General features: G+C 40.7%; 1 protein-coding gene and 1 long non-coding RNA gene across 6 annotated transcripts in view; one reads left to right on the top strand and one right to left on the bottom strand.

Annotated features, from left to right (window-relative positions):
* LOC133225299 (hyccin 2) overlaps positions 1 to 25,419 on the top strand; it is a 76,408-nt gene that overhangs the window by 43,336 nt on the left and 7,653 nt on the right. For 3 of the 5 annotated variants that reach the window (XM_061377526.1, XM_061377517.1, XM_061377535.1), the window contains 3 exons: positions 280 to 439; positions 1,650 to 1,817; positions 6,422 to 14,339. In XM_061377526.1, coding sequence (XP_061233510.1) covers positions 280 to 439; positions 1,650 to 1,817; positions 6,422 to 7,026 — 933 coding nt within the window. In that variant the 3' untranslated portion in view covers positions 7,027 to 14,339. Of the gene's footprint in view, positions 1 to 279; positions 440 to 1,649; positions 1,818 to 6,421; positions 14,340 to 16,242; positions 16,387 to 16,672; positions 16,760 to 18,623; positions 18,714 to 19,475; positions 19,502 to 20,823; positions 20,882 to 21,742; positions 21,928 to 22,481; positions 22,581 to 24,232; positions 24,343 to 25,419 lie in introns of those variants that run through there. The other 2 variants (XM_061377554.1, XM_061377543.1) reach the window with 2 other exon arrangements.
* On the bottom strand, positions 504 to 1,810 carry LOC133225393 (uncharacterized). Its single transcript, XR_009729139.1, has 3 exons — positions 1,689 to 1,810; positions 1,072 to 1,153; positions 504 to 602 (listed from the first exon to the last, which is right to left on the bottom strand). It is a non-coding gene; the product is annotated as an uncharacterized LOC133225393 (long non-coding RNA).

Genomic DNA, 25,419 nt, shown 5'->3' with positions numbered 1-25,419 from the left:
AGGTAGATTGCTACTTCTGTCCACACAGATGGCAAATGTGGAATGAAATAAATCACCTCAAAGAAAATTCAGCTATATTTTTGGGAATAGACTTATGATGAGCTTTTCAACATAATTATCCATTGTGATTGCATCTTGGGGATGAGGCCATTCGTCTGAGGGGATCTGGCATAATTAACAATTCTTGGTTGTTTCACTTTTAGTATCCAACAAGAAATCTAATATTGCCATTAGTGCAATCAGGAACAGTAGTAGTACAGCATTTTACTTCTATCTTAGGTTGCAAACGCCATGAAGAACTCACTGCCCTTTGATGCTCCTGATGCATCGCAGGAAGGCCAGAAGGTACTGAAAGTAGAAGTTACTCCAACAGTGCCGAGGATTTCTCGGACTGCTATTACAACAGCTTCTATCCGTCGTCATCGCTGGAGAAGAGAAGGTGAGCTCTCTCTGCCAAGAGCAAATACTGTAGCATACTGTATCCATCATCATCACTGTAATCTGGCTTCTTTGGATGTTTGCAGAACAGTTGGTTGGGGTTTTGTTTGTTTTTGAAAAGTGATACTCCATAACAATGTATAATATTTTACATCTTCAGAGCACTGCATGAACATGAACATCTGGGGTGTTTGTTTTGGTTTTGAGTTGGTGATAACACATGAGGTAGGTGAGAAAATGGAGAAGCTGGAAAATGTTCAATAAGGCTTCTTTTTTTTCCTCCATGTTAACACGGCATAAAATTGTAGGGTAGAGTTTGGCTTAGAATTTGAGTTCTTTCCTTAATCCACACTAAAACTCAAATGCCTCCCATCATAAATACTTTAGGGAATGAATGGTATTATCCAGGCCTTGACAGGGTTCCAGCTACCTAAAGCTGCTGAAGGCAGTGGGAGAGGGAAAAGCTGAGCATCACAATCCTACCATTATGTGGCCCAATTTAGTGAGGGGCCATGTCATAAAATAGCTGCGGATAGCTTAGAATAAGTCCTTATTTTTCCTCAGTGAGTACTTTGTCATATGAAGCATGCCTGACTGTATAAAGAAAAATAATAAATACATAGTAATATTTACCTTGATGTGATGCCATCTTCAGTGTAGTTGTAGCAAAAGGCTTGCTTTGAAATAATTTTGTCATAAAGCTTTGTTGCTGCATCTATAATACATTGATTAAAAAAAGCTGCATAAATGGCTGAAGGTAAAAGGTAGAATAACCTAAACATAAACCGAGGGTAAAGTCTGCATATAAAGATTACATGTTTTCCTCTGGTACTCTGGTTTTTGTTTGGCTTGCATTTTGTTTGTTGGGGTGTTGTTTGTTTGTTGTTTTTTCCCTGTATCATATGCAAAAGGATTTGATGACCTGAGGTCTTCAGCTGAATCACGATATACAGGACAAGTAGCTGTATTCTGTTCTCAGAACTCTGGGTCATGTTTGTCTTCACTGTAGTTGCCATTATATTCATTTGCTAGTCTCTGGTCTGCAGTATAGTCCGCCTGTCCCTTTCTGTGGATGTTCTCACAACTTCTGAGTAAGCATGGATAGTGTTTTGTTTGTTCCTTGTCCACATAAATCTTCTATTTTCCCTGCCTGGGTTGGAACACCAAGAAAGGAATAGAAAAGCACTAAAATGTTATATGTTGAATCCCAGATGGCTTTGACTTCTCAAACGAGGCTGACTCAAGCATACCTGGCTCACCGATCCAACACGGCTCCACAGACGTAGGGATCAAACGTGAGCAAGAGGGGGAGGTGCTGATGCGCAGGACCCCTGAGCATGGCTTCCTGGAGCCCACCTTGGCAACAGCCACAACAGAGGGTAGGACAGAGATGAGGAGGCAGAAGTCAGTGAGGCAGTTGCTGGAGGAGGATCCTGGCTCCCTATCCCCAAGCAGAACTTCTTTCCATTCTAGTGTGTGTTTCCGCTATCCCAGGGTGTATTAGCTTCTCTTTGCAATACACGCATCCCCTATATACCTAACATCAGGTCAGGTACTATCTTTTGTTATCATGTGGGCTGGCCTGGGGCTTGCATCTGTGTGGTGAAAGACTGCTTGGCATGGCAAAAACAAAAAGATGGGAAATAACCAAGACCTTTGGGTTTGCTTGGAAACTTTCTATTACTGAGCATGTTTAATTTAATATTCAGAAGGAAAAAAATGCACCAGATGAAAAATAGTATAGAGTATAAATGGATTTGGCTACAACTTAGTTATAGTAGTGTCTCGTTAATCTGCAATTCTTAAATTTCCAAGAATGAAACTTCCTGTTCCAGTTGAAAGTCAGGCCTATCTGAGACAGATATGGAATTGATGTTTTTGCTTGCCAGTCATCCTGTAATTGAAAATTCATACATACACATGAATGAGCTGGTTGCTCTAAAGGCAAGTACCATAAAAGCATTAGTGTTTTCAAGAAGAAAATAGGTTGTCATATTTCTAAAGACTTTAGAAACAATTATTGCTTTCATTCTTAATCATGCTGGCCATCCAAATGCTATAGGACTTCATTTGTCTGCTTTGCAGTCAAGAATAGCAGAGTACCTCGCAGAAATTTATTTTTTTCTTGAGTTTATCTGTCAATTTTCTTATCTTTACACCATAAAGGATGTGGGTTTGAGTATTGAATTTGAATCATGATTTCTCCTCAGAGATGAGAATGAATTTCTTTTAAATTTAACTAAACTTATTTTCAAGTGTTCTCCTATCTTAAGTAGTCTTTTCCATCTGAACATTCCTTTGTTATTTGCAGCCTCTATAAGCATATTGGTTGATTAGAAATGAGACTTATGTGCACGTTTAGATATGGCTTATGTAGGCTTCAGATTTGTTCTTCTGGAAACAATCGTCTGCAGAATTTGGAGATTTAATGTAGTGTTACCACAGAATCCTTGCTATCAAACAATAAAGGCATTGTGCTTCTGTAGAAGATAGTTGCATAAGTGTTTAGTGCAAATTTATGATCCGTTCCTTGGTGCATAGCTAATTTGAGCATGCTCAGTAAATGAGTCCTGTCTTCTAAATTCTCTTGTTCACTTGGTTTTGTTCCATTTTACTAAACTTTGCATGTGCATGCCCTGAAGGATATGGAGAAGTCTTCAGCTGCAGAGAACCTTCTGGGAGAGACAGGAAGTGGGAAAGAAGTTGATAAAGATGTGGCCTTCTATATGATGGACATCTATATGATTTGGCATGTTGCTGGATAAGCATCATTCCACATACTTCAGCAGAAGTGGATCGAATACCCTTCTGTAACATTAGCAGTGTATAATTACATGCTTGGGAGAACTGAGTTCTGCCAGTTGATGGCATCTGGGAGAAGACGAATGAAGTTCTGTTTATCAGCATAGAACTGTGTGTGTATATATAGTGGTCTATGATTTTACTGATGCTGATTTCACAGAAAAATTCAGCTAGCAAATTCCCTCTCATAAATGTCATTTTGATATCAAACAACATAATGGGAGACTAATCATTTCTCATGACTTTTTGGCCTTCAGGTATAGCAAGGATAAACAGTAAAAGTTACTTTAAAAAGCTATATAAAACCCTTCTTCAGATCAGTGTTTTGACCCAATAAATAAAAAAAGGCAGAAGGTATTAAGAATGACTCAATGTCTTATAAGGTATTCTGCTTCTGGGTGGTAGCAGCTGTGGTTGTGTGCACTATTTTGGATCAGTGGAGAATGCTGTATCTACATCTACAGGATTAATTATGTACAGCATCAATAAAGAATTACTTGGGGACAGACTTACTCTGATAAGGAACAGTAAGAGTCCTGAATCACACTGTAGTGCAATTGATATGATTTATGTCAGGTTGCGCTGTCTCTCTTCTGACCTATAGAAGAGTGCTTGGGAAACATAGGGTTTTAGGTTTGTTTTCTTTTTTAATTGTCTTACTGGTCTATTGGGGGGGAAAGGGAGAAGAGGAAGAAGAGAAATTTATTACTTCATCCTGTTTTCCCCTCCTAACAGAGTAAGTAAGGACTCAAACATTTTTTTATTGTTTCTGAGGGCAGTTTTTAGAGGAAAAATAACATGTATTGGGAAAAGAGTATGTGTTTGCTGAATTACTTCAATCCCACTGAGAACTTCTGTAGGTATGTGGACCTGACTAGACAGAAATTCTCTTGCATGTTGTCTTCTCTACCTTCTTCATTTTCGAGCACTGCTGAGCTGCTTGGGCCTCTGTATAGTTGCAGCATCCAAAAGCTTGCAACAGCCCCTCTCAGTCATGTCTTTAAATTATGTGGATAAATGCCACTTTTTCAGTGTAACTGTTCTGCTTCACTGTCCCTGAATAGGATTGTCTGGTTTAGCATCCTGTTAGCAATGTTTTAACGCAAACTTTGAAGATGACTGGTGTACTTGTAATAATAAAACCTTAGGCATATTGTCTGGAGAAACTTTTTGGGCTTGAGAGGGGACTTCAGCTGCTGCTATTGCTGCCTGTAACCAAACACGCTTTCATCCAGCTTTGCATGAAAGGAAACATAAATGTTGGTTTATTGGAAAAATGGTCTTGCTTTCAGTATGTTCCAATTCTGTCATTTTTTTATTAGCATTTTTGATTATGTGTGGGAAGGCTGGGGTGGGGGATGGAGATGTGGTGGATTATGAATAAAAGATGTCACTATCTAATGTAAGAAAATATGCTAATGTCTCAATGAGAAGATGAAGGCCTAGTTTGACCAAATGGGGTGGGCAGGAGGGGGGGGGGGGAAGTAAACATGTTTTAGATACAGTTACAGGAAGTTAAAGTAAGTAACACACCTTCATTTTAGTAATAGCCCTTGAAACCTGAGAAACTTCCTTTTCTAAGGCCTTAGCAAGGAAGGAAGACTGCAGTAACATGAACTGCAGTCAGAAGAACTACCTTTCTGCTTCAGGGAGGCTAATGAGTCAAACAGAACTACATAAAAATTACATAATAAGCTCACATTGCTTTGTTCTGAGAGAGGCCTGAGAACTGTCTGATTGGAGATGGTTAAACGTCTTGTAAGCTTCTTTTGTTTCCTGAAATGAAGTAAGTTAGTTTAAAACAGAATAATAAAACCTCCTTTACAATTATCTTGATTTACACTTCAGAATATAAAGTTGGATCAGGCCATGCTTCCTCTACATAGAGGCGGCAATAACAGTGAAAGCTTTATGTCTGTGTTGCTTGCCATAATGTGAAATGTTTCTTAGCGCTCTGCTAACAATTAGCATGAAAGGATGAGCTTCCACTCAAGTGTTGGATTCTCGTACATCCTTGCCACCACTTTTTCCCCATTCCACAAAAGAGATTTAAACATGTTTGCTTGGTGGCAAGCTGAGTTGAGTAAACTTCCAGTAGAGCAGTACAGCAGCTTTAGCTTGGACAGATCCATAGGCTTTGCAGATTTCTTGCACATAATCAAGCTCTGTAGCTTTTTATAAATAAAAGCAAAATTCTTGTAGCCTGAATGTCTCCTGTTTTACTAACATGGTTAAAATTTGGCTTTTTTTTTCACTAAAATGAGATATGTGGACCAAAACCTCAAACTCTTATTTCCAGTTGTGAAATTTGAACGCTGTTCAGTTTTCTACTGAAACAGTAACTCTGTGAGTACTTGGAGCTTATTGGAGCTTAGAAGAAGGATTGGAATAAGATTAAAAAATAAATAATAAGTTGCCCTAATAATATTATAGGCCTGAAAACAAGCATTTAAGAAAGAAGTTTGTCAGGCCTTTTTTTTTTTTTTTTTCCTTTGAGGTACCAGTCAAAACCATAGTACATCTTCTACAACATGAAATGTTTCAGAGATTAAACTTCTCTTAATACAATGGTTGGTTGTTGAGGTGTTTTTCCCTCTGGAAAATCCAGATGCTGAGACAAAAGCAAATATGGTAGAAGCATTGTGCTAGGATTGCTGGAAATGCAGGGAGGATTGAGCTGTGCAGGAGGGAGAGCTACGAATTAGGTTAATCTCCAACAGAAAGTATAGTCATGTTATTTAATACGCCAGCTACAGACAACAGAAGCCTTGTGAATGTGGTTGCTGGCTAGGAAGGAACCTAACATTTTTTTTTTCTTGTAAACACATGCAGGAGGGGAATAGGTGCCAGTGTCTGCAAACAGAACTAAAACGCATTAGCCAAATGGGGCCTAATTTTTATTTATAGACAAAGTTCAGGAGATGCTGTGACTGCTAAAAGTGATGTAGAGGAAAGGCAAACCAAGCTCAGGGACTACTTACTGTTAGATTCCATTATTATGGTAAACATGACAGGAAAATTATTGGCTGCAAATCAGAAATTTTTAAGCAAGTGGAAACCAGATGGATTAGCAATTGAGGTTTGTTTGGACATTCTGTACGCATCTTTGTCTTCATGTAACTTGAATGCTTACTCTCTGTTCTGATTGTTTTGGGATTTTTTTGGTTGTTCTTTTCAATAGATACTGAAGGTGTGAATGGAAGAGAGGAATCCGTGAACCTTAATGATGCTGATGAAGGATTCTCATCAGGAGCTTCGCTCAGCAGCCAGCCAGTTGGGACCAAACCCCTATCAACTGTATCCCAGAAGGGCAGCTTCAGGAAAACAGCAAGTGGCCATTCTGCTAAGGATAAAGAAACCTCTTCTGCAGCAAAATCCAATGAGAGCCCTCGAGATCCAGTAGCTTGGAAGCAGTACATGCACCAATCCACTGACCTTGGTGCAGATATAATTGAGATGACACCTACGAAGAAACACCTCAGCCTGCCTGCTGGGCAGGTGGTGCCAAAAGCTAACAGTTTGAGCCTGATCAGGACCGCCAGTGCTTCTTCCAGTAAATCATTTGACTACGTGAATGGCAGTCAGGCAGGCTCCAGTGTTGGAGCTAGTACAGAGGGTGTTAGCAATCTAGCAGCTGGCAACACCAATCGGTTTTCAACTATCAGCCTACAGGAGGACCGACTAGGCCAAGCTGGGGAAGGTAAAGATCTCCTTCCCCCAGGAGCTCCCCTAACCAAGCAGTCTCGATCTCCAAGTTTCAATATGCAGCTGATATCCCAGGTGTAACTTTGACTCCCTTCATTAGGACTCCCGCTTTCCCCTTAATCCCCAGGCAAGTTCATCCTTAGGCAAAACATGAACCATCATCCCGCAGTGTGAAAATACTGACTGTTGTGATCTTGTTTGATTTGGTTTAGCTATCATACTGTATTACTGAAACAGCAATAATTCTTCCGTCACCTTCATCCTCCCTTCCCGCCCCCACCCCTTGTAAACATGGTTGTGAAGCAGTATATAACGTACTGTATGCCTTTTTCCATGACTTCCTTTCTCCTTGGGTGATGTGCAATCCATTGTAGGCTGATCAGTCCCATTTCAACACTGTGAGACTGGAGACACCGGCGGAAATGGTGAATGTGATCCCTATGAGATGATGCTTTGGCTTTGTTAAGAAATAGAAACGGGTTTGTTTTCTCAGTCTACAGTACTGCAAAGACTACTGGATCATGACTTCTCTTTCTCAGAACCAGGAGTGCCTCAGAGATTCTAGTGTGACTTTGAACCTCTCTGAGTCTGTGCAATCAGTTCTGGGGAGGGGATTGTCATTGCTGCTCCTGGCTGCCTACAGCACTTTTTTCATTAAAGTAAGGGTAGCTGTTTCTTGCCTGCCCCAGTCTCTCATCCCTGAAGCTTTTGATGTTCAGCAACTGAGACATGTATTAACAGGTTGTTTCCCTCAGGGTGAGGATTCTTAGTAGATAATATAGGTTACAATGCACTTCTAATGGCGTTGTAGCCATTTGTCATGTTACATGTCTTCCCCTCCAGGATACAGGGTCATTCTGCATACAGACTAAAATTTAGACACCACCATGCTGTTAAATCAATTTGGTTTGTAAGTGTAAAGGCAACACTATTTTCCCAGGAACTAATAGCTAGCTCTGCTCCATTTTTGTTGTCATTGTTCTTGTGAGGTGCTGATCACTGAATTGAAAGGTGTATTCGGGTAAAGAGTATTTCTCAGGCTGCTTTCTATGATATCATGGCTGTTGGACACCCCTGCCCCCTCACACAGTTGATTTCTCAGTGTCCCTGAGTTCAGTCATGGAGTCATTTGAAGAATCCTGCAGTCCAGACAGACCATACTCTTAAGGGGCTGTCTCAGGGATAGAGACAATAGTTTGCTAGAAATACTGAAGCTTCAATGTGAAATGCATTTCTAGAAACACCGTTTGTGCAAAGGGGTACTGATAGTCCTTTTTTCCCCAGAAGGATCACGCTTCATTGCCTTGGTATATATAACCCATTGAGGTTTTTTAACTTACTGTAGTGGATTTGCCCTACTCTAGAATCTAAATTCAGAACTCGTGCCACTGAGCCAAACCTTGAATGTATATGACTGCTGTATGGGCACTGGCTGGCACTTACGCTAAAGAACACTGCTTAGAAGCACATTTCTGGTTACACAGGAGAATGTTTGTTTTTTTCACTCCATATCTATCTTTTTTTTTTTTTTTTTAATTATTAGAAAAGGGAAAAGTTCATCCTCTATGCTTCAGATATGTATGATATCCTGGAAGTTGACAAATTGTGAACCTACAGGAAAGAGTTATGATCTTTACATGGGCACTTTGGTTTCACTGTTACTGTGAAGGATAACCAGAAGCAATTATAAATAGTAGGCTATATTTGATAGTCTTTGAGAAATCCAGGACAATGATATGATGTTGCATTGGTGGTAGATGGTTTTAGGTTTGGGTGGTTTCTTACTTTTGAATTTATTTCAAGGAGAAATTTTTCTTTTTTTCAAATTTACATTAAAATTCATTTAAATATTTGAAGGGTTTCTTTTTGTGGTTTGACAAATCACTTTAGCGGTCTAGTCTTCATATCTTACATTCTATAGTGAATTAAATGGCATCTTGACATACAGAAATTCATTTAAAAAGTAAATAGAATCGTCATCAAAAATCTTACCATTTCTAAATTAATCTTGAAGGACCACCACAGATGGAACTAAGGCAGAGTTGCGATAAAATGTCAAAAGCTATATACAATTAAACTGTTCTTTATTTTATAAAGTTTTACAAGTGGAGACAGTTGGTAAGTCATGGCTGTACAAGGTTTATATTTTGTAAAGACCATCATAAAGGAAATTCTATTGAAGAGTTATCCCTGTAGATTAAGAAGGACCAAGTAATTTGCTTAAGTCTTTTAGAAAAAGAGAGTTTAAGAGTGTCAGCTAACTTTGTAATAGTTATTTGTAAGCATAGAGCTGTTCATTAGCAAGGTTCTCTATTTTCTATATTTGCTATTAAAAGCATTCCTTCAGAAGTTTTAGACACTTAAAAAAAAATGGTGTTGGGCCAAATCTTACAACTTGTTAAAAATATTCTTGTTTGTGGGATCCCACACTATTAACCTGTTTCAGGAAAGTGAGACAACTCGGTGACTTCAGATAGCGAAGTCAAACGAGCATGCATAAATTCAGATTGCTCAAAACTTAAGTCAAACTACCTTTTGAAATACTTTTACAGTTCTGATTTTGGTGATGTGCCTTTTGTTATTTCATCCATTGTGTTTTGGTTTGTTGTCCTGTATATAAACCAGTCCTGTATAAGGTTTTTTAAAGAGTTCAAATTTCTGCCTGTGTAAAAAAAAAAAAATAATAATTTTCTGATGTGCTATATCTACAACTTCTGAAAATTACCCTTTTAGTGCAATGATTCAGTCGTGGGGGCTTGTTTTGTCATTTTTCAGACAAGTGCTGTTCAAAATCTTAGAAGATTACTCATCACTAGTATCTACAAACCAGCTGTAGTAACAGGCTTTGCTAGTGCTGTGTATCATGTTTATCGTTAGTGCTTCTAGAAGTGTCTCCAACTATGCCAAGGTACATTAAGATTGAGGTGAAAGTTACACAGTACACTTCAAAGTACTGTGGCAGAAATAAAATCAGAAATACCTGGGATGGGTTGAGGGAGTAATCTGCTGGCTTTCTGATTATATATGCTAAGTACTAAACAGAGTACAAAACATACTTATATTTTCTGACAGCTGTGACAAATATTTAGACTTAAATCTCTACCCTGAATTCACTGCTGTGTCTTGGTTTAGAACATTTGGTACTTGACATGAGGCACTAGATTTAGATTTCTGCAGCTTTTCAGTGCAACTGCAGCATTAATAAAAGGTTAGAAAGCAGAACAGTATGATTTTCCTCTGTGTATGTGCACATGCATGCATATACGTGTAATTCTTGGGGAAGTGTGGGTACTATAATTTGATGTGTATATACATTTAAGTAAGGATCAATGAATTATTCTTTGGTACACTTTTTACCACATCATATTGTGCTGCCATTTTGCAACATATTTTTTGTTGAGCTTTATAATTTTATGAAAATACGAAATGTTGGGATTGATAAATCCATCTTGATTATCCTTTTCAGGGGCTTATTGTGAGCAGCTTTTTGAATGAATAATGCACCATCTTGTCATCCTGCAGGCAGCAAAGTGATGAAGTAAAAATGCCTGTTAACATGAATGTTGCAAGATGTCAGTTTAAATTGCTGTATTATGCTTTTAGTTTTCATTTGGAGACTTTGTATGTCACTGTCCATTTTAAATGCAAATTTCTTTGAACACCCTTTCTGATGTGAATTTGGAAAAGTTTATTAACAGCATACGTCATTGTGCAATGCTGAACATCATGCTGCAGCCAGTAAGCATTAGATCTAGTATTTGTAGTTTGCAAGTGTGTTGGTTTTAAACGCTACATTTCCAACATACTCCTGCTAGCTTTAACATAATTAAAATTACCTGTTTTAACATCAAAATAGTGAGAAAAATTCTTTTCTGATGAAACATTTATTTGCACTACTTATGAATACTGGAGCTTACTGGGACAGGGTTTTTTCTCACCATGTGAGGTTTACTTGTGTGTGGGTAGGTACATACATTTGTCACGTGTTGACAATCAATTGCCTCAACTGTGTGTATACTGTATGTAAATATGAACATATTTTTCAAGATTAAAGGGGAAACCTGCATATTAATGGTGGTAAAGCTATGCTGTAGTAAGGTGACCCCAACTCTAACCCCTTTTTTGTCTCCAGATGCTGTGTGGCTTGTTTTACTTCTTTAATGAAGATTATTGGTGTTCTTGGAAAATTTTAGCTCCAGGGAAATTTTCCTCAATATTTAATGTATAACATGTTCAGAGAATTATATTTTGAAAAAAAAATAATTTTGAAATAGATAATTCTATGCTATGGCTGTATTTTAACCTAAGAGTTTAAACTTGTCCTATTTTATTGTGAACCAATGGCTATCTCTTTTAAGTGTTCAGCATTTTAACTTTGGTCACAAAACCAGAATTTTTTGTTTATCTTGGCTTACAAATTTTAATTCATTTGAAGATTCAGTGAGAACCAATAATAACTTTTTGAGTAAAATCACAAAAATCAAGAAGACTGGGTGCTGTACTCATAATCCTGGAGGAGGTGTGGAAAATATAATGGAACGTGTTTGGATGAAATGTATGTACTGCACACAAAACAAAGATGGTTCTGATGTTAGTAAATTTAATAATCTCATTCTTAAATTCTACAATTCTCTCGTTGCCAAAGATATTGCTACCTTGGCATATTCAATACAGCACTAAAGCCATTAGCTAGGTGTCATTTGTAACAGCCATTTACATCATAGGCATCATAAGAGTAAACATGCTCCTTATTTGTTTATTTAAATTTCTTGTTTAGGATAATTGCAGGACTAAAGTTGCAAAATATCACTTCTTTCCAAGCATGGTAAGCAAAGAAGCCAGATCCTCTGTACTTGCATTGCATTTTATGTTTTATATAAGATTGTTAAATATTTTATATTTTCCTTCATTATTTTAAATGCTGTTTGTTTCTAGCGTATGGGCCTTAATCTCTTCGTTATTTTTTAGTTTGTTTTCTAACTGCACTGAGATAAACTTTGATGTGGAAAGCTTTTCTGTAGGTGATTCAGGGTGACAGATTATGACATGGGTGTTGTGTTAGTGAATGCATGTTATCAGTCTGTCAAAATTTGCATGTTGTGACCAGCTGAAGAGCCAAAACACTCGCCTCTTGTGCAGTAGTGGCAAGTGATGGAGAGATGTGAGCAACTCAGTTTTTCGGTTGTTCCTGAAAACAAACAGTAAGTGGATTTTGCAAGACTGATATGTATGAGGATTTCCACATAGTCATTATGGCATTTTATTTAAAATGAAACTCATCTTGGAACAACATTTTGAAACATAACAGCTAGCTGTTTCAGTTAACTTGCCTAGTAAGTTTGGCAAGTGTCAGGGCCTGTGACATTAAAGTTTCAGAAGCAAGCTGGCTTAAGGGTACCTTACATCTTCCAGAAATGGATTTAGTAAAAATCTGCCCCATATGATTTGTCTGTATTTAAGATTTAATGAAAAAAAAAAATCCTTTTTTTTTTTTCCTGCCATCCTTTTATTTACTTTTCTCTGGGCTACCCTCCTCCCTGATTTCTTTTTTTTTTTTTTTCCTTACTGTGTTTTTCAGGTTTTACCAGAAGTAGTAGCTGAGGGACCAAATGACTTTAAAATGGGTTCAAAAGTTACCCCTTGTATCATAAAGAATTACTAAGCTAGTCCTGTGAGGAGCTGTTGATGGGAACAGATGTATAGTAAACTCTTGTGTCTGTACAGTAAAACCTTGCCCTGTATTTTAGCTTGTGCATGATGAGCAGTGATGAGATCAAGTTTTATTGACCAATTACTTGGTTGTGAGCTCCTGGTGTTTTACAGCTGATAAAATGTAGAGCAATTTAGAGTGGAATATCTTTGCTTTCTGATAGAATTCTTTAAAGCAATTTAAATTTTGACACTTGACAGGATGATTAATCACTCATTAAAATGTGATACAGAATTCACACAGGTTTTAGAGGGTAAAGTAGTCAGGGGGGATTTGTCATAGAAACCTCCTTACAAATTGCTAGGGGATCCTGCATGTTTGAATCTTCATCCTCCCCAGAACTGATAACAAAGCATTAAAAACAGGCTGAATGAAGCAACCTTCTACCTTCTGTTCTAAAATAAGGATGACTTGGGAGTGACAGAAATACTGGCTATTGACACTGTTCTTTCTGTTTAGGCAGTTGTTGTTGTGCTAGACTTTCATGCCAATAGTTTATGAAAAACACAAATAGTAAAAACTTTGTGGCTTCAAGTATACAGTAGATGTGAGTTTTAACAATCACAGGATAATCTAACATGTCAGAATATTAGTAGATTCCTAGTACTGGGGTGTGTCTGTGTGTTTCTGTGTGTCAGTGTTCAGTGATTCCTTTGAAAAAGACTTCTTATTGTTTTCCTGCAGGTAGTGAATACTTTTGGGTTGGATGTTGCGAGCTGGTTATTTATGGAAAAACCACCGTATGATTAAACAGAATTGAGCCATTTAACATTTTTTTCCATATCAAAGATTCCAGGAGAAAGCTAGTAAAGATTTTTAATAATTAAAGCAGATACTCTCAGTAGGGTTTAGATTTACTATGGTAGCTTTTATTTGCTATTAAAAAAAAAAACAAAACAAAACAGCCCAACAACTAAATTAAGGTACCCCATGCTGCATTTTTTTAGATTTGTAATTCCTGTACTTTGCAGTGAACCTTTTGATCTGTTTTCATCCTTGTATGAATACAGGCTATGCCATCAGTTTTACTAGCAAAAAGAGAAACATTCTGCAAGGGTTAAAAGATTATTTTCTTACTTTTTTCTGTCACACCAGGTTTGTTTCTCCAAACTAAGGTTTCTGAGGATTTTTACTACTTTAGCATTATGTAATCTTATCTCTGTCATAGAAGGAGTGTAAGCAGCAAGTAGCCCACTTCTTGTAGCAGAGAGGTGGGGCAAACAGCTGTGGATTGGTGGTGGGAGCCCTTCTTTGCCAGGACAGCCCTGCGTGCTGGTACACCCCCCAAGACCTTTGAGACTTGGTACTGGTGAAGGACTAAACCAAACGGGTTTCTAATAAACCGTGACCTCTGCTGTATGCTGTCCTTTAACCTGGGACCAGGGAAAAATCTTCGTTCTTAGACCTGAAGATGGCACGTATCGAAGAACATGTTATTGGTGCATGTAGGCCATTATCTTAACTGTCTTACTGAGCTGGTTAATGCTGTTGACTTGTTGAAATGTGAAATGTAGTTACTATTGACTTTGTAAATACCTGCCAGAGATGAAATATAATTATTTTAAATTGTTGTAAATAGAGGTGTATAAAACTTGACACAGTCTGCAATGCAGAAAAAAAAATTATATATATATAAATATATAAAGATGTTAAATAAATATTGTGCTGTTTCCGAATAGAAATGGTGACCTTGTGAATTGTGGGTTTTTTTAATTTGGTGGTTGGTTGGGTTTGATTTGGGGGGTGTTTAGGGTTTTTTTTTTTTTTTGTGCGTGAGTTGGGGTTTGGTTTTGGTTTTTTATGTTGGGGGTGGGGGTTGGTTGGTTGGTTTGTTGGTTGGTTGGTTGGTTTGGGGCTTAGGTTGATGGCGGTGTGTAACGCAGGCCACATGTGCACGGTTTCACAGCTCGGACACCCCCCACCACGCCAGTGCACGGGCTGGGAGGCGGGAGGCAAGCCGCTGGGGGCTGCGTATGAGTTAACTCGTCCTGGCGCGCTCACGGCAGTTGCTGTCGGGGTGCCTGCCTCTAAAGCAGCGAGAGGCCGGGCCAGAGGCCGGGCCCGGCAGTGAGGAGAGCTCTGTCCGGGCGCCTTCCCGTCGCCACGGCAACCCCTGCCGCCCCGCGGCGGCTGCGCGCATCGCTGGCAGCGGAAGTCCCGCCTTCTTTCCGCGCCCGCCGGCGGGCGGTGGCGGCACAGAAGAAGGTTGCCGATTGGTGGAGGCTCAAAGGTCAGTTAAGGTGCAGAGGCGGTACTCGGGGCCCGCCCCGCTCGCCGTGAGGGTGGCCGGTGTATTTGCCCATTGTCTGACACGTGAACCCCTTTCTGCCTCCTGCTGCCTCCGGGCCCTGGCGCTCCAGAGGGCAGTGCAGTGAGGCGGGAGGGGGGCGGCTGGGGTGTGTTAGTTTTGACGGGCCTTGCAGCGCGCTGCCGTGCTCGCGTTGTGGCAGTGCCCACCCCCCCCTCCGGCGGCGGGGCTGGGCGGGCGCCACGTGACCCGTGGGTGCTTGCAGGGTGCCCGCCATGAGGCGGGTCTCCGGGAAGGGTCGCGTCGCCCTGGAGGTGAAGTTCGTGTCCGACGAGGACGTGCTGAAGCACATTGCTGACGACGCAGGTACAGCGTTGCCCGCTGCTCCCTGGGCCCGGTGAGAGGGGTCCGAGCGGCCGCAGCTGGGAAGGGAGCCCTTTTCCAATACGCGGGGTGGGTGAGCGCCTCTGGCGGGCTGCAAGGCAGGATGGGCCCTTCAGCATCCTTCTCCCACTGCCTTGTCTGCGGCTCATTTCTGTCCCCACTCCGGCGCATGGAAAGGGGCATCTGCGGCACTATGGCAAGTGCCTTCAGCTGGAAGTGGCGTAGATATTTGCCCTCGGTACTAGCCCCCGAACTCATTACACGTGTGTGTAATGACCTGGGAGAGGGGGTACAAACAGCCTGGCTAACTTCCCAACCCCTGAGGTGGTTAAATACATACAGAATCAAATCGGAATGAGGTTCGAGATGGTTGCTTCAAGAGTCTTTTGCTGCAGTTTTGATTACTTTTAAGGTTTGGGACCTCTGTGGAGATGCTTAAAATTGGTTGTGCAAGGCACAGGGCACCCATATCTTGAGTTTGCTGTTGGTTCTGCTTTGAGCAGAAGGTCAGCTAGATGGTCTCCAGAGGACTCAGCCTAAATTCTCACGAGTGTACTGACAGCCTATAGGCCACTTCCTCTCCACTTGTTCCCCTTTGCAAGGGAAGATGGGGGATGCCAGATACTATCCCCTTTGCATGCACTTTGATACTTATATGTGTGAGTCCCTGTTATTTCTCTTCCAAACTGTGGAAGCTGGTGTGTGTTGAAACGGGCGTCTTGTCCTCATGGACTTGTGGAGGTCAGCTTCTGTGGTAAAGGAGGGCCTGATGGCTGTAGAGCCAGCTGACCACAAGGGCACAGACCAGCTATTCTTTTACCAGGACATCTTTTCAGTGTTGTATTTGTTTAGTGATTTGCAAAATAGGAACATGGTCTGTAAATGGGGTAACTGCATGCTATGGCAATAGAAGTAATAAAATAGGAGGAGGTTAAAGCTTTTGTTGCAATCCTAGGCATTAAACTGCGGAAGGACAAGGTTCAGCCGTCAGTCAGTGTGAAGAGATTTGTGAAGAAGCTTGAGAATATCTCAAATAACGAACCTCAGGAGATCCTGGAAGAGAAGGACTATGTTGCTGCTCTTGGAATATGTGCTCAAGGTATTAGCAGGGCAAACCTAACACAGCTGTGACTTTGGGAGATTCTTGTAGTGTCAGAGTTGCACAGTGTTGATGAAATTGCCTTTGGGGCCTGACCACCTCTGTGCTTGTGGTAACAGGTAGAGGAGAGCATAATAATTCGAGGATTTTGTTGTGCTACTGATTCGTAACACCTGCAATATAAAGAGTCCTTTGAGCCAAATAGTAAAATGTTGCATTCCATCTTCTTGGGTTGGGAATACACCACTGCTTTTTAAACAGCTACAAGTAACATTTGTTTTCACAGATCCAGTAGGAAATGGCTCAACTGTAAGTGGTGGTGAGGTTTACTCGTTCAAGACTCCCAAACGCTCCAGCAGATTAGCAGAGCTGGGTATGTTTTCTTCTTCTTTCATTCTTGCTCTGGCTGTGATCTCTTTTTGTGTACTCTGTGATTTGTCTCTCCTATTTATTGAAAATATGTTGAACTACTTCGCAGTATTTCAGTAGCTTTTATCTGGCTCTGAATCAGTCTTCCTCAGAAACAAAAGCACAGGGCTAAGGCAAAGCAATGGTCTGGTGAGGAAAACAAGGAAAAGTAGAAGTTTCTTAATGCCGTCAGAATGACACCTACACGCAGACTAAGGATGGCAGACATTTTATTTGTTTAACTTAGAGGGATATGAGAGTAACTTACTATGTAGCAAAGAGTCAAAAAGAGTGGAGTATTAGTTTTGTGTGTCAGAGGATTTCTTCTACTCTAGAGTGTCTGAGTGTGCTTGCTAGGCTAACTGTGGACTCAGGAAAAGCAAGTAGAAAGTGGCAATACGGAAAGGGTGAGCTGTTCTGTTTCAAAGAAGATGCTTGGGCCCTGCTGCCAATATGTTTCTTCTCATTTGAAGAGTCTCTGTGCCCAACACCATCTAAACTTCATTAGTGTTTGGCTGTGTGATACTGATAGATCCTATGGAGGGTGATCCAAGGAAGAGGGAACATCCATCTGTATCAGTGTGTAGAAAGTGGTGTCCGTAACTCCTTACTTCTCCTCTTGCCTTCTGCTGTGTCTTGGGAAGTTGTGTGTTCCTTACACCTCCTGCAGCAGGGTAGGATTCACTGGTGCTCCCTCTTGGTGCCCTGACTCAGTTTGGAAACTGTGGCAAGTCATACAATGGAAAGCTATTTTTTTTGAGAGACTGGTAGCAGGATATGGGGCCTTTGTCGTGGTTTGAACCCAGCCAGACAGCTTTCACTCACTCCCCCCCACACTTCTTCCCCTCCCCCTACTCTCAGAGGGACGGAGAGGAGAATCAGAAAGAATGCAACTCCCACGGGTTGAGATAAGAACAGTTTAGTAACTAAGGTATAACACAAATCATTACTGCTACCCCCAATAATAGTAATGATAAAGGAAATAACAAGGGAAGAGAATACAACACCCCATCACCAGGTGACCGATAACTTGCCCCCCAGCCCGACCAAGCACCGACCGATACCTCATCCAACCCTGCAGTCCACTTAGCCCTTCCAGGTCCCTCCCAGTTACATCCTGGGCATGACGTGCTGTGGTATGGAATACCTCTTTGGTCAGTTTGGGTCAGGTGTCCTGTCTCTGCTACCTCCCAGCTTCCCTCCTCCCTGGCAGAGCATGAGGCCCACAAAGTCCTTGGCCAAACCAAAACATCATTGTTTTTCAGCTCTGTTCCCAGCTGAAAGTCAAAACACAGCACTGCACCAGCTACCAAGAAAGAGAAAAATGACTGCCACTGCTAAACCCAGGACAGCCTTCCATTTCCAGATCAGTGATTCAACTTCTGCTTTTGCCTTTAAGTAGTAAAAAGGGTTGGTAGAATACAAGAACCCACATCCTAGGGAACTGATGTGTTTGCTGTAGCTGACGCTTTACTAAGTCCAGTTCAGCAGTTTTAAAGGACTTGGTGAGCGTGACCTCATTGTTCTGATTCAAAGACTTGTGGTCTTCCAGGGAGTTAAGTGTACTTTGCCATTGCCTCAGCTATACTTTTAAAATGAATTAACTGAGGAGTTCAGTCTTTGAAAAATCTTTGTCAAGGATTACATGCACCATTAAGGTTAGAAAAAAAAAAGATGGAAGTATCTGATGCACTTCCTGACATAGCTAAGAAATTAATACCTAAAGAATGTTTCAGGTATATGGCTGGCTTGTATTCATGGCTGACTAGCCAGAGCTGGGAGTTTTGTACCTGATAGGAAACTTCTTCCCTTTCCCCTATTTCCTACAGCTTCTGAATTAGCCCAGACACCAGGACAGAGTGTTGCACCTGATCACTCCAAGTGCCCTGATAAGACAGCCAAAGCTCCTCAGAACACCCGTAAGTTCTGTAATGCTTTGCAGAACTGAAGCTGAGCAGATGGGGGTTATGTTTCTGTTTGAGTAGTAGAGTGGATGCTTGAGTGCTAGCTTCTGTCATGCTTGAGTATTCTAGTCAGCTCACCATTGTAGACTGAACTGCTCGGTATGCATGGCCTTGGGCTCACCTGAGTGTCACATCTTATTCTGTCTTGGTGGTGTTGAGAAAACAGGAACTTTTCTGTTGCTTTGACACTTAATGATTTCCTCTGTGTTCAACAGAAATGCTTGCAGATAAGAGAGATATGAGCTGGGCTGATGTGTTGAGCACGAAAATGGTAGGATTGTGTGGGTGTTCATGTGTAAATTCATGTTTTATTATATAATATTCAAGCACCCAATGCTGCAGGGAGAAATACAGGTAGGAAAAGTCAATGCAGGTCAGCTGGCAAGAGCATATTACTTTGTGCTCAGAAATTGAGTCTGATGTGCTCAGGGAAAGCACATTAGCTCATTTTTAAGCGTCTTCCCTCCTGCTGATGGCTTCCCAAAGTTGTGACCAGAATTAAAAGCTGCCTTTTGTGGTAGTAACACTGACTGTCTTTGTTCTCTCTTTGCCTACCTGTGAGGAACTAGAAGCTTCCCTCACAGGATTAACCGCCCATGAAGCTGATATTCTGGCAGTGTATCTTTGAATGGTGAATGTCTGTTTTTCTAATGGACCATTTTGTGCCACTGTTGAAAATACCCAGTATTCTGAACAATGCTGTTTCTTGCTTTGCAGAACGCACAAGCAGAGTACAGCAGAGGGTGAGTTATGACTCTGACTTTCTTGGGGGTTTTTTGTTTTGTTTTATTTTGGCTTTTTGTGTTGTGTTGGTTTGGTTTTGGGTTATTTGGCTTGTTTGGGGTTTGGGTTTTTTGTTTTTTTTTTTTTACATTTTACAACTTGAACTGGCCAATTACTACAGTTCTGGAAAGGAAGGACAGTACAAATGTCTCTCCTAATCCGTCCAGGCAGGAGAAATCAATTGAGAACCAGATCTACCATTATTCGGGATTATGGGATTTAGAGTCAGTGGGCAAATAGTGGTTTTGACAGCTTGATTAGCATGGGTGGAGACAACTTCCTTGTACCACACAAATGAGGATGATAGACAACCACTTAAACTCATAGCTTTCCAGTTTTTCATCAAACGAAGAAACAGCCTTTATTATAAGTAATGGCATTAGAACAGGAATTCAGGAATTGTGGTGTTGCTGAGTTTCCTTTGCGTTGTTTTATAAAAAATAAATTGTGATAATGAGGGGAGATGTAAGTTGATGTTGTCTTTTGTGATGCTACAGAGAGATACAGTCCAGAATTGCCAGTTGTGGTGGTTATGAGGAGGGTGCTATGAAACACTTGGCTTTCTAAAATGGTATAGCATCATACTAGAAAGTGTGCACAGCTTTTCTGGTATAAAGTTCCAGGATGAGATAGGCCTGTAAGAGATGCTGTTTTGGTATGGCATTCATTCCTTGATGATTTGATATCCACCTTGACAAGATTAACAAAAATGTTTCCTAAGTATTGCAGACGTGATCTGGTGCCCGAGTTAGACATATGCTTTAAACTTATGTAAGGAAGATGTGCCACTACAACTTGATGAACCCAGGCAGCTTGGGTTTCCTTTGCTGTGCTTCTGGGCTTAGTATTCTAAGTGGTCTTCTGTCATTCTCGTAGTTGTTTACATAGTGGACTTCCCAATGACTCTGAGTAGACAGTGTGAAGTGGAAGACGACTCATCTGGGGAGCCAAAGCATTGCCAGTTTGTCATTGCTTTGGTTTGACTCTTCCTGAGGGGCCAAGGTTGGCATCTTGGTTGGAGATTTCATGGTTTTCTACCCTCCATCTCAGGACAGTAGTTGAAAGAAATAAGCCCTTTTTGGAACCTGATCCTGCCCCTCCTCTAGCTCTGAATGGCAAAAAAAAAGAACTCTCCATACTTAATGCCTCTGCTTTCCCAGTTTATTGTGGACTGAAATAGCTTGGAAATATAACCAGATTCTACTCCTTGCTTGGCAGAGGGCTTTTTTGAGGAGGTGTATGTTTCTTCTTCTAATGCATGTTTTTTTCTTTGCTGTTACAGAATAAAAAGAAAGAATTTTTGTCTACCACACCTTACAGACTCAGGAAGAGGCTAACAGGTAAAGAGCAACCTTTGCCGTCAGTCCCACAGCCAGTGAGGCACTGTGTTCAGAGAAGAGTATTTCTCCTGTAGTAAAAATCTGATTCATCCTGCAGAGAGTGTAGAAATGTCCTTAAGGAAATCTGTGTAGACCTTTTCCCCACCACAGATTGCTGCTTAGGTAAGGGTTTGGGGGATTAGAAGCACCAAATCACTGAACTTCAGTAACATGATTAAAAGAGACAAAACTTTCAGCAACTAACCTATGCTGACACCCAATTGGTTGGTTAATGCAGTTGTCTGGCAATTGCTTGAACCAAGTTATAGAACTTTTTGATGATGGCTGGAACATTCATGGTAAAGTATTTTGCATATGTGGTTGGTTATGTGTGCTCAGAATGAATGTAGAGGAGAGTTTAGTGTGGGGTGTTTCTAGTTATTCTTTTGTGTTGAGAGACCAAGAGCGAGCCAGATTCTGCCTGTGCTCTTCAATCAACACTGCTAACAGAGGTCTTTTACAAAACCTTTTTTGCACTCAGCTTGCATGGTTGACATTTGGGAAAACTGACATGAGATGCTAAGAGAAATAGGGACTTCCACTGTCCATTTTTAGTAACTTTTTATGGTAGGATTATGTTTCTTAATGGGTATCAAGGAGCAAGCTTTACTAAACAATAAATTGTAAGCCTAGAACTGGGAAAGAAATGGCTGTGTATGTTTGCAGTGTTCTTAAGCATTTATTTTAATTTTCTGTGAAATATATTTAAGCATCATATGCTTGAAAAATATCTAGAGAATGTGTGTGAATGAGAAAGATGGTGCAAAATGTGTTCTGTTTAAGAAGTCGTTGCTAGCTTTTAACTGTAAATTTATGCCCTAGCTCCAGTTCCCTATTTAGAAAGTGAGAGTGAATATTCTTCTTCCTGCTCAGAGGAGGAGGATGAGGAAGACCAAAAAGAAGAAAACACTGTTTCATCAGGTCAGAAGACCCCAGAAAAAACGAAGGCAGCATCTACGCCTCCTCCCAGCAACACCCTAGCCAAAAAAAATAAGGAGAACAAGATGGTGAGTATAGAGAAAATACACCCCTAAGCCAGCAAACACGAAGGAATGTTTAGTGACAATAAGATGTGGGTGACCACACCTAACTGTAGGGAGGAACTGCTAGAGTCATTTCAAATGTAACTAGCTGGACTGGTTTTTGCTGTACTTCTGAGCAATGCCTGTTGGACAGGCATCATGAGAGCCTGTGGGCTAATCCAGTCTCTATCCTTAGTAGCTGCAGAAGGAGAAGTTCTAAGATGTCCACAAAGCAGGAGACACTCTACTGAGAAATGATGAAGGTGAATCCTATAGCACCAAAAGAAACACATATTACTTTATGGCTTAGTGTTCTTTTCTTTCAGACTCTCCTCTGTGTCTTTAGGAAAGAACCACCTGACTGTTGGCTTTGGCAGAATGCCACTGTAGAAACCATTTTTTGCAAATATCTGCTGGCTTTCTATTCATCCTTGCTCAATGTCTCATATTGGCCATCTTCAAACGTGTTTGTGGGTGCAAAGGGAGAGGGGTAACTTGATAGCAGAAGGAGTGTGGCTGATCTTGCCATCCCTTTTTAGAGCAACCTGGTGGAGGAATACTTTGAAGCTCACAGTAGTTCCAAAGTGCTCACTTCAGACCGAACGCTGCAGAAGTTGCGGAGAAGAAGATTGAGTCAGGTACACTTTATAGTGAATCCCATAGCTCTTGGAGCTTTTGCTTTTCTGAATATTTCCCTCATCCGAATTTCCTGATACTGCTGTTTTCACTTTATTTCTGCTGATTAAATTGTTGGTGGTAACACTGATATAGGTAGCGTTTTAAGCATTATGTCTCCTCTGCTGCTCTGAGCAGGGACAGGGCCCAGTTGTTTCAACCTGAGACAGTATTGAAATGCATTTGTGAGTGAGCAGATAGTTGAAAGCTGCAGTTACTGGCTGGGCTTATACCACAACACCAGAACAAGTTAAAATTTGGTTTTGAGGAGGAGAAGAGGGAGAAGCAGAGTTGCAGAGGCCTGCCCTAAAAATTTGTCACCATTAACAAAAGCATTTTTGTTAGTGAAGTGCTTAGGGAAATTACAAGCTGTATTGACTGTTTATGTGTAGAGGAAATAGAGAGAGTGCTTTTTATCTGAGCATTAGTGAGTCAAGCTACATGCAGGACTAGGAGAGCTCTAAATGTTATCACCTAGCTCGTGAAATGCATTCTGTCCCCTTCCAATTTCTAGGAGACAGGAATGGTCTAATTGTGGTGATTGAATTACTGTATTATTTTCCATATGCAGCTTTTACAAGACAGTTGAAAGTAAGCAGCTGTACCCTACAGAGATAGGTACACAAGGACAGGTGCCAGGGAAGTATATAAAATACTTGGAGCTCTTGTGTCTCTGACTGCTTTTTGCATCCGTGTTTTAAAAGATGGCATATATGCAGGTTGCCTGATGTCTATTGTTGTCTGGAACTGCTATCCAGATAAACATCTGGATTCTTTTGTAACAGCCTTGGAAGGAAATCAAGGTTTTCAGTATTAAATCTACTGCTGTCTCTGAAGAAATTGAAAGCTTAGCAGTTCTGTCAGTGCTGTATGTTTGTCTGATACATTGCAGCTGTCTTTGCGTTCTTTCCAGAGTAAATTACCGTCTACTGAAAGGGAGTGGAAAGCAAAACTGTTAAAATTGAAGAGGAAGGGAGGCCAGTGTAGATTTAATGCCATTTGTCATGCTACTATGCTGTTGAAACATCAACATCCCAGCATACCTTTAAAGCTGAACTAATCCTTTGATTCTTTATGCTTTTGAAATAATACTTTTTCTACAATTGGCTATCAGTTGCAAATGATTTCTTTATTTTTAAGATGACGTTTGTGAGCATTCTCTTGTAGGGACAAACACCTGAACCATTGCTAAGCATGTTGATTGGAGCCCTTGCTCCTGTGAGCAGGGTTGTGATGTTGGTATCTTCCTGGTACAGCGCTTGATTCTGTGTAAGCTGAGTGTTGTCCATTATTTCAGTAGTCATTTTCCCATACTCAGTAGGAAGAGCTAAAACACAGTTTGATACCAGTTCTAGTCCTAGTCTGGCTGCTGTTTCCCATTAAACAACTTTGTTATATGCTTTATTTCTCCAGTAGCAAAACTGTGCTTAGAGGGGTCTTCATGGGTGGAAAAAAAACCACCCCAAACCAACATGAATTGAGTGCACTGTCAATGAACAATATTCTGCTTCCTAGCTAGAGAGCATACTAGAGGGGTATTTGTAAGGAGCCCAGGTACATGTCTTGTTTTTTCTCAGCTTTAACTGACTGTCATCTTACCTCTTTCTCAACACAGCAAACACTGCATGACCTTTTGAAGAAAGCTCCCCTTGCCTATGCTGCTGAAATCGAAGAGCTAAACCAGCTACATGAATCCCTGTTTTCCAAGTGGCTGCTGCAATTACAGTAAGTATCCAATGAGAATCACTGAACAAGCCTCATAAACAGGCACTACCAGTAAACTTACCCTCATGTCAGCAGCGTACTGTGGATGAGTTGTGGTGGAACTCTTTCTTTGATTGATTGCTTGAAATTAAAATTAGGTGACATCAATTTAGTAGAGTGCTTCCTGTAAACCATATCTGACTAACTCCTCATGTCTGAAGTGACACGAGGTTGCATTCTGTCTGGCTAGTTGGTCTGTGCCTCTGTAAACCAAGATAAGAGTGCGTTCACAAACAGGGAACACGAATAACGAGTAAACAGGGAACATGAATGATGTGACTGGTGTCCTTTGTGAACAGTCAGTTTTGCGTACAGCAGTGTGATCGGTAGTTGGTCACCCATCATCAGTTTCTTCAGTGTGTGGCTATCCCCAGTGGTGTGGCAGTTACCTTTGAATGCCTACAGTACCTAAGGATCTAGGCATGAAGAAACCTTAATGCTGTTAGAAGCATTAGCAATGTAATTTTTATCTGGCTTTGTGTGTATCTTTGTGGGAAGGAGAAAAGACCAAGCATCCAGGAAAGTGAATGGGAACTGTAGAGATCTGTAAGATGCTGAAGCACCTTTGAGAAGGCTGGCCACCAAATCTGAAGTTCTGAGTCATGAGCAGATGTTGGTGAGGAGAGAGCTTCTTCGAAGCTTTGCAGGAGAGTGGATGGAACATAAAGAAATTTGTGGTCCATGGGGAGTAGCAGAGCATATGAAAAACAAATCAGCTTTGAAAGTTGGAGAGTTGCAAGAGGAGTTCTCTGTCTTGGTGTTCTGGACAAATGGTTAGAGATGTATGTATGTGGCAGGGTAGAATGAACAAATCCATAGATGATACTGAAGTCAGTAACAGTTGTTGAACACATTATCTTTGACCAGTGATGTTTGAGTGACCTGGTACACTTCTTTCTGGTCTTGATACTCTTCTTTCTGATTTATGATAGATTGATATTATTAAGATGATAGGTTTCCTGCTTCTCAAAAATAAACAAAGCTTTGTGATTCCCTAGCGTGTTCTCTTTATGCTTGCCTGCCTTTTAATCTGTGGAA

The sequence above is a fragment of the Neopsephotus bourkii genome, unplaced genomic scaffold, assembly GCF_033783945.1.
Source record: "Neopsephotus bourkii isolate Nb327-2 ecotype Australia unplaced genomic scaffold, CSIRO-AGI_Nbou_v1 NB_196, whole genome shotgun sequence".
Taxonomy (NCBI): Eukaryota; Metazoa; Chordata; class Aves; order Psittaciformes; family Psittacidae; genus Neopsephotus; species Neopsephotus bourkii.
This window is presented reverse-complemented; position numbering and strand designations above follow the sequence as displayed.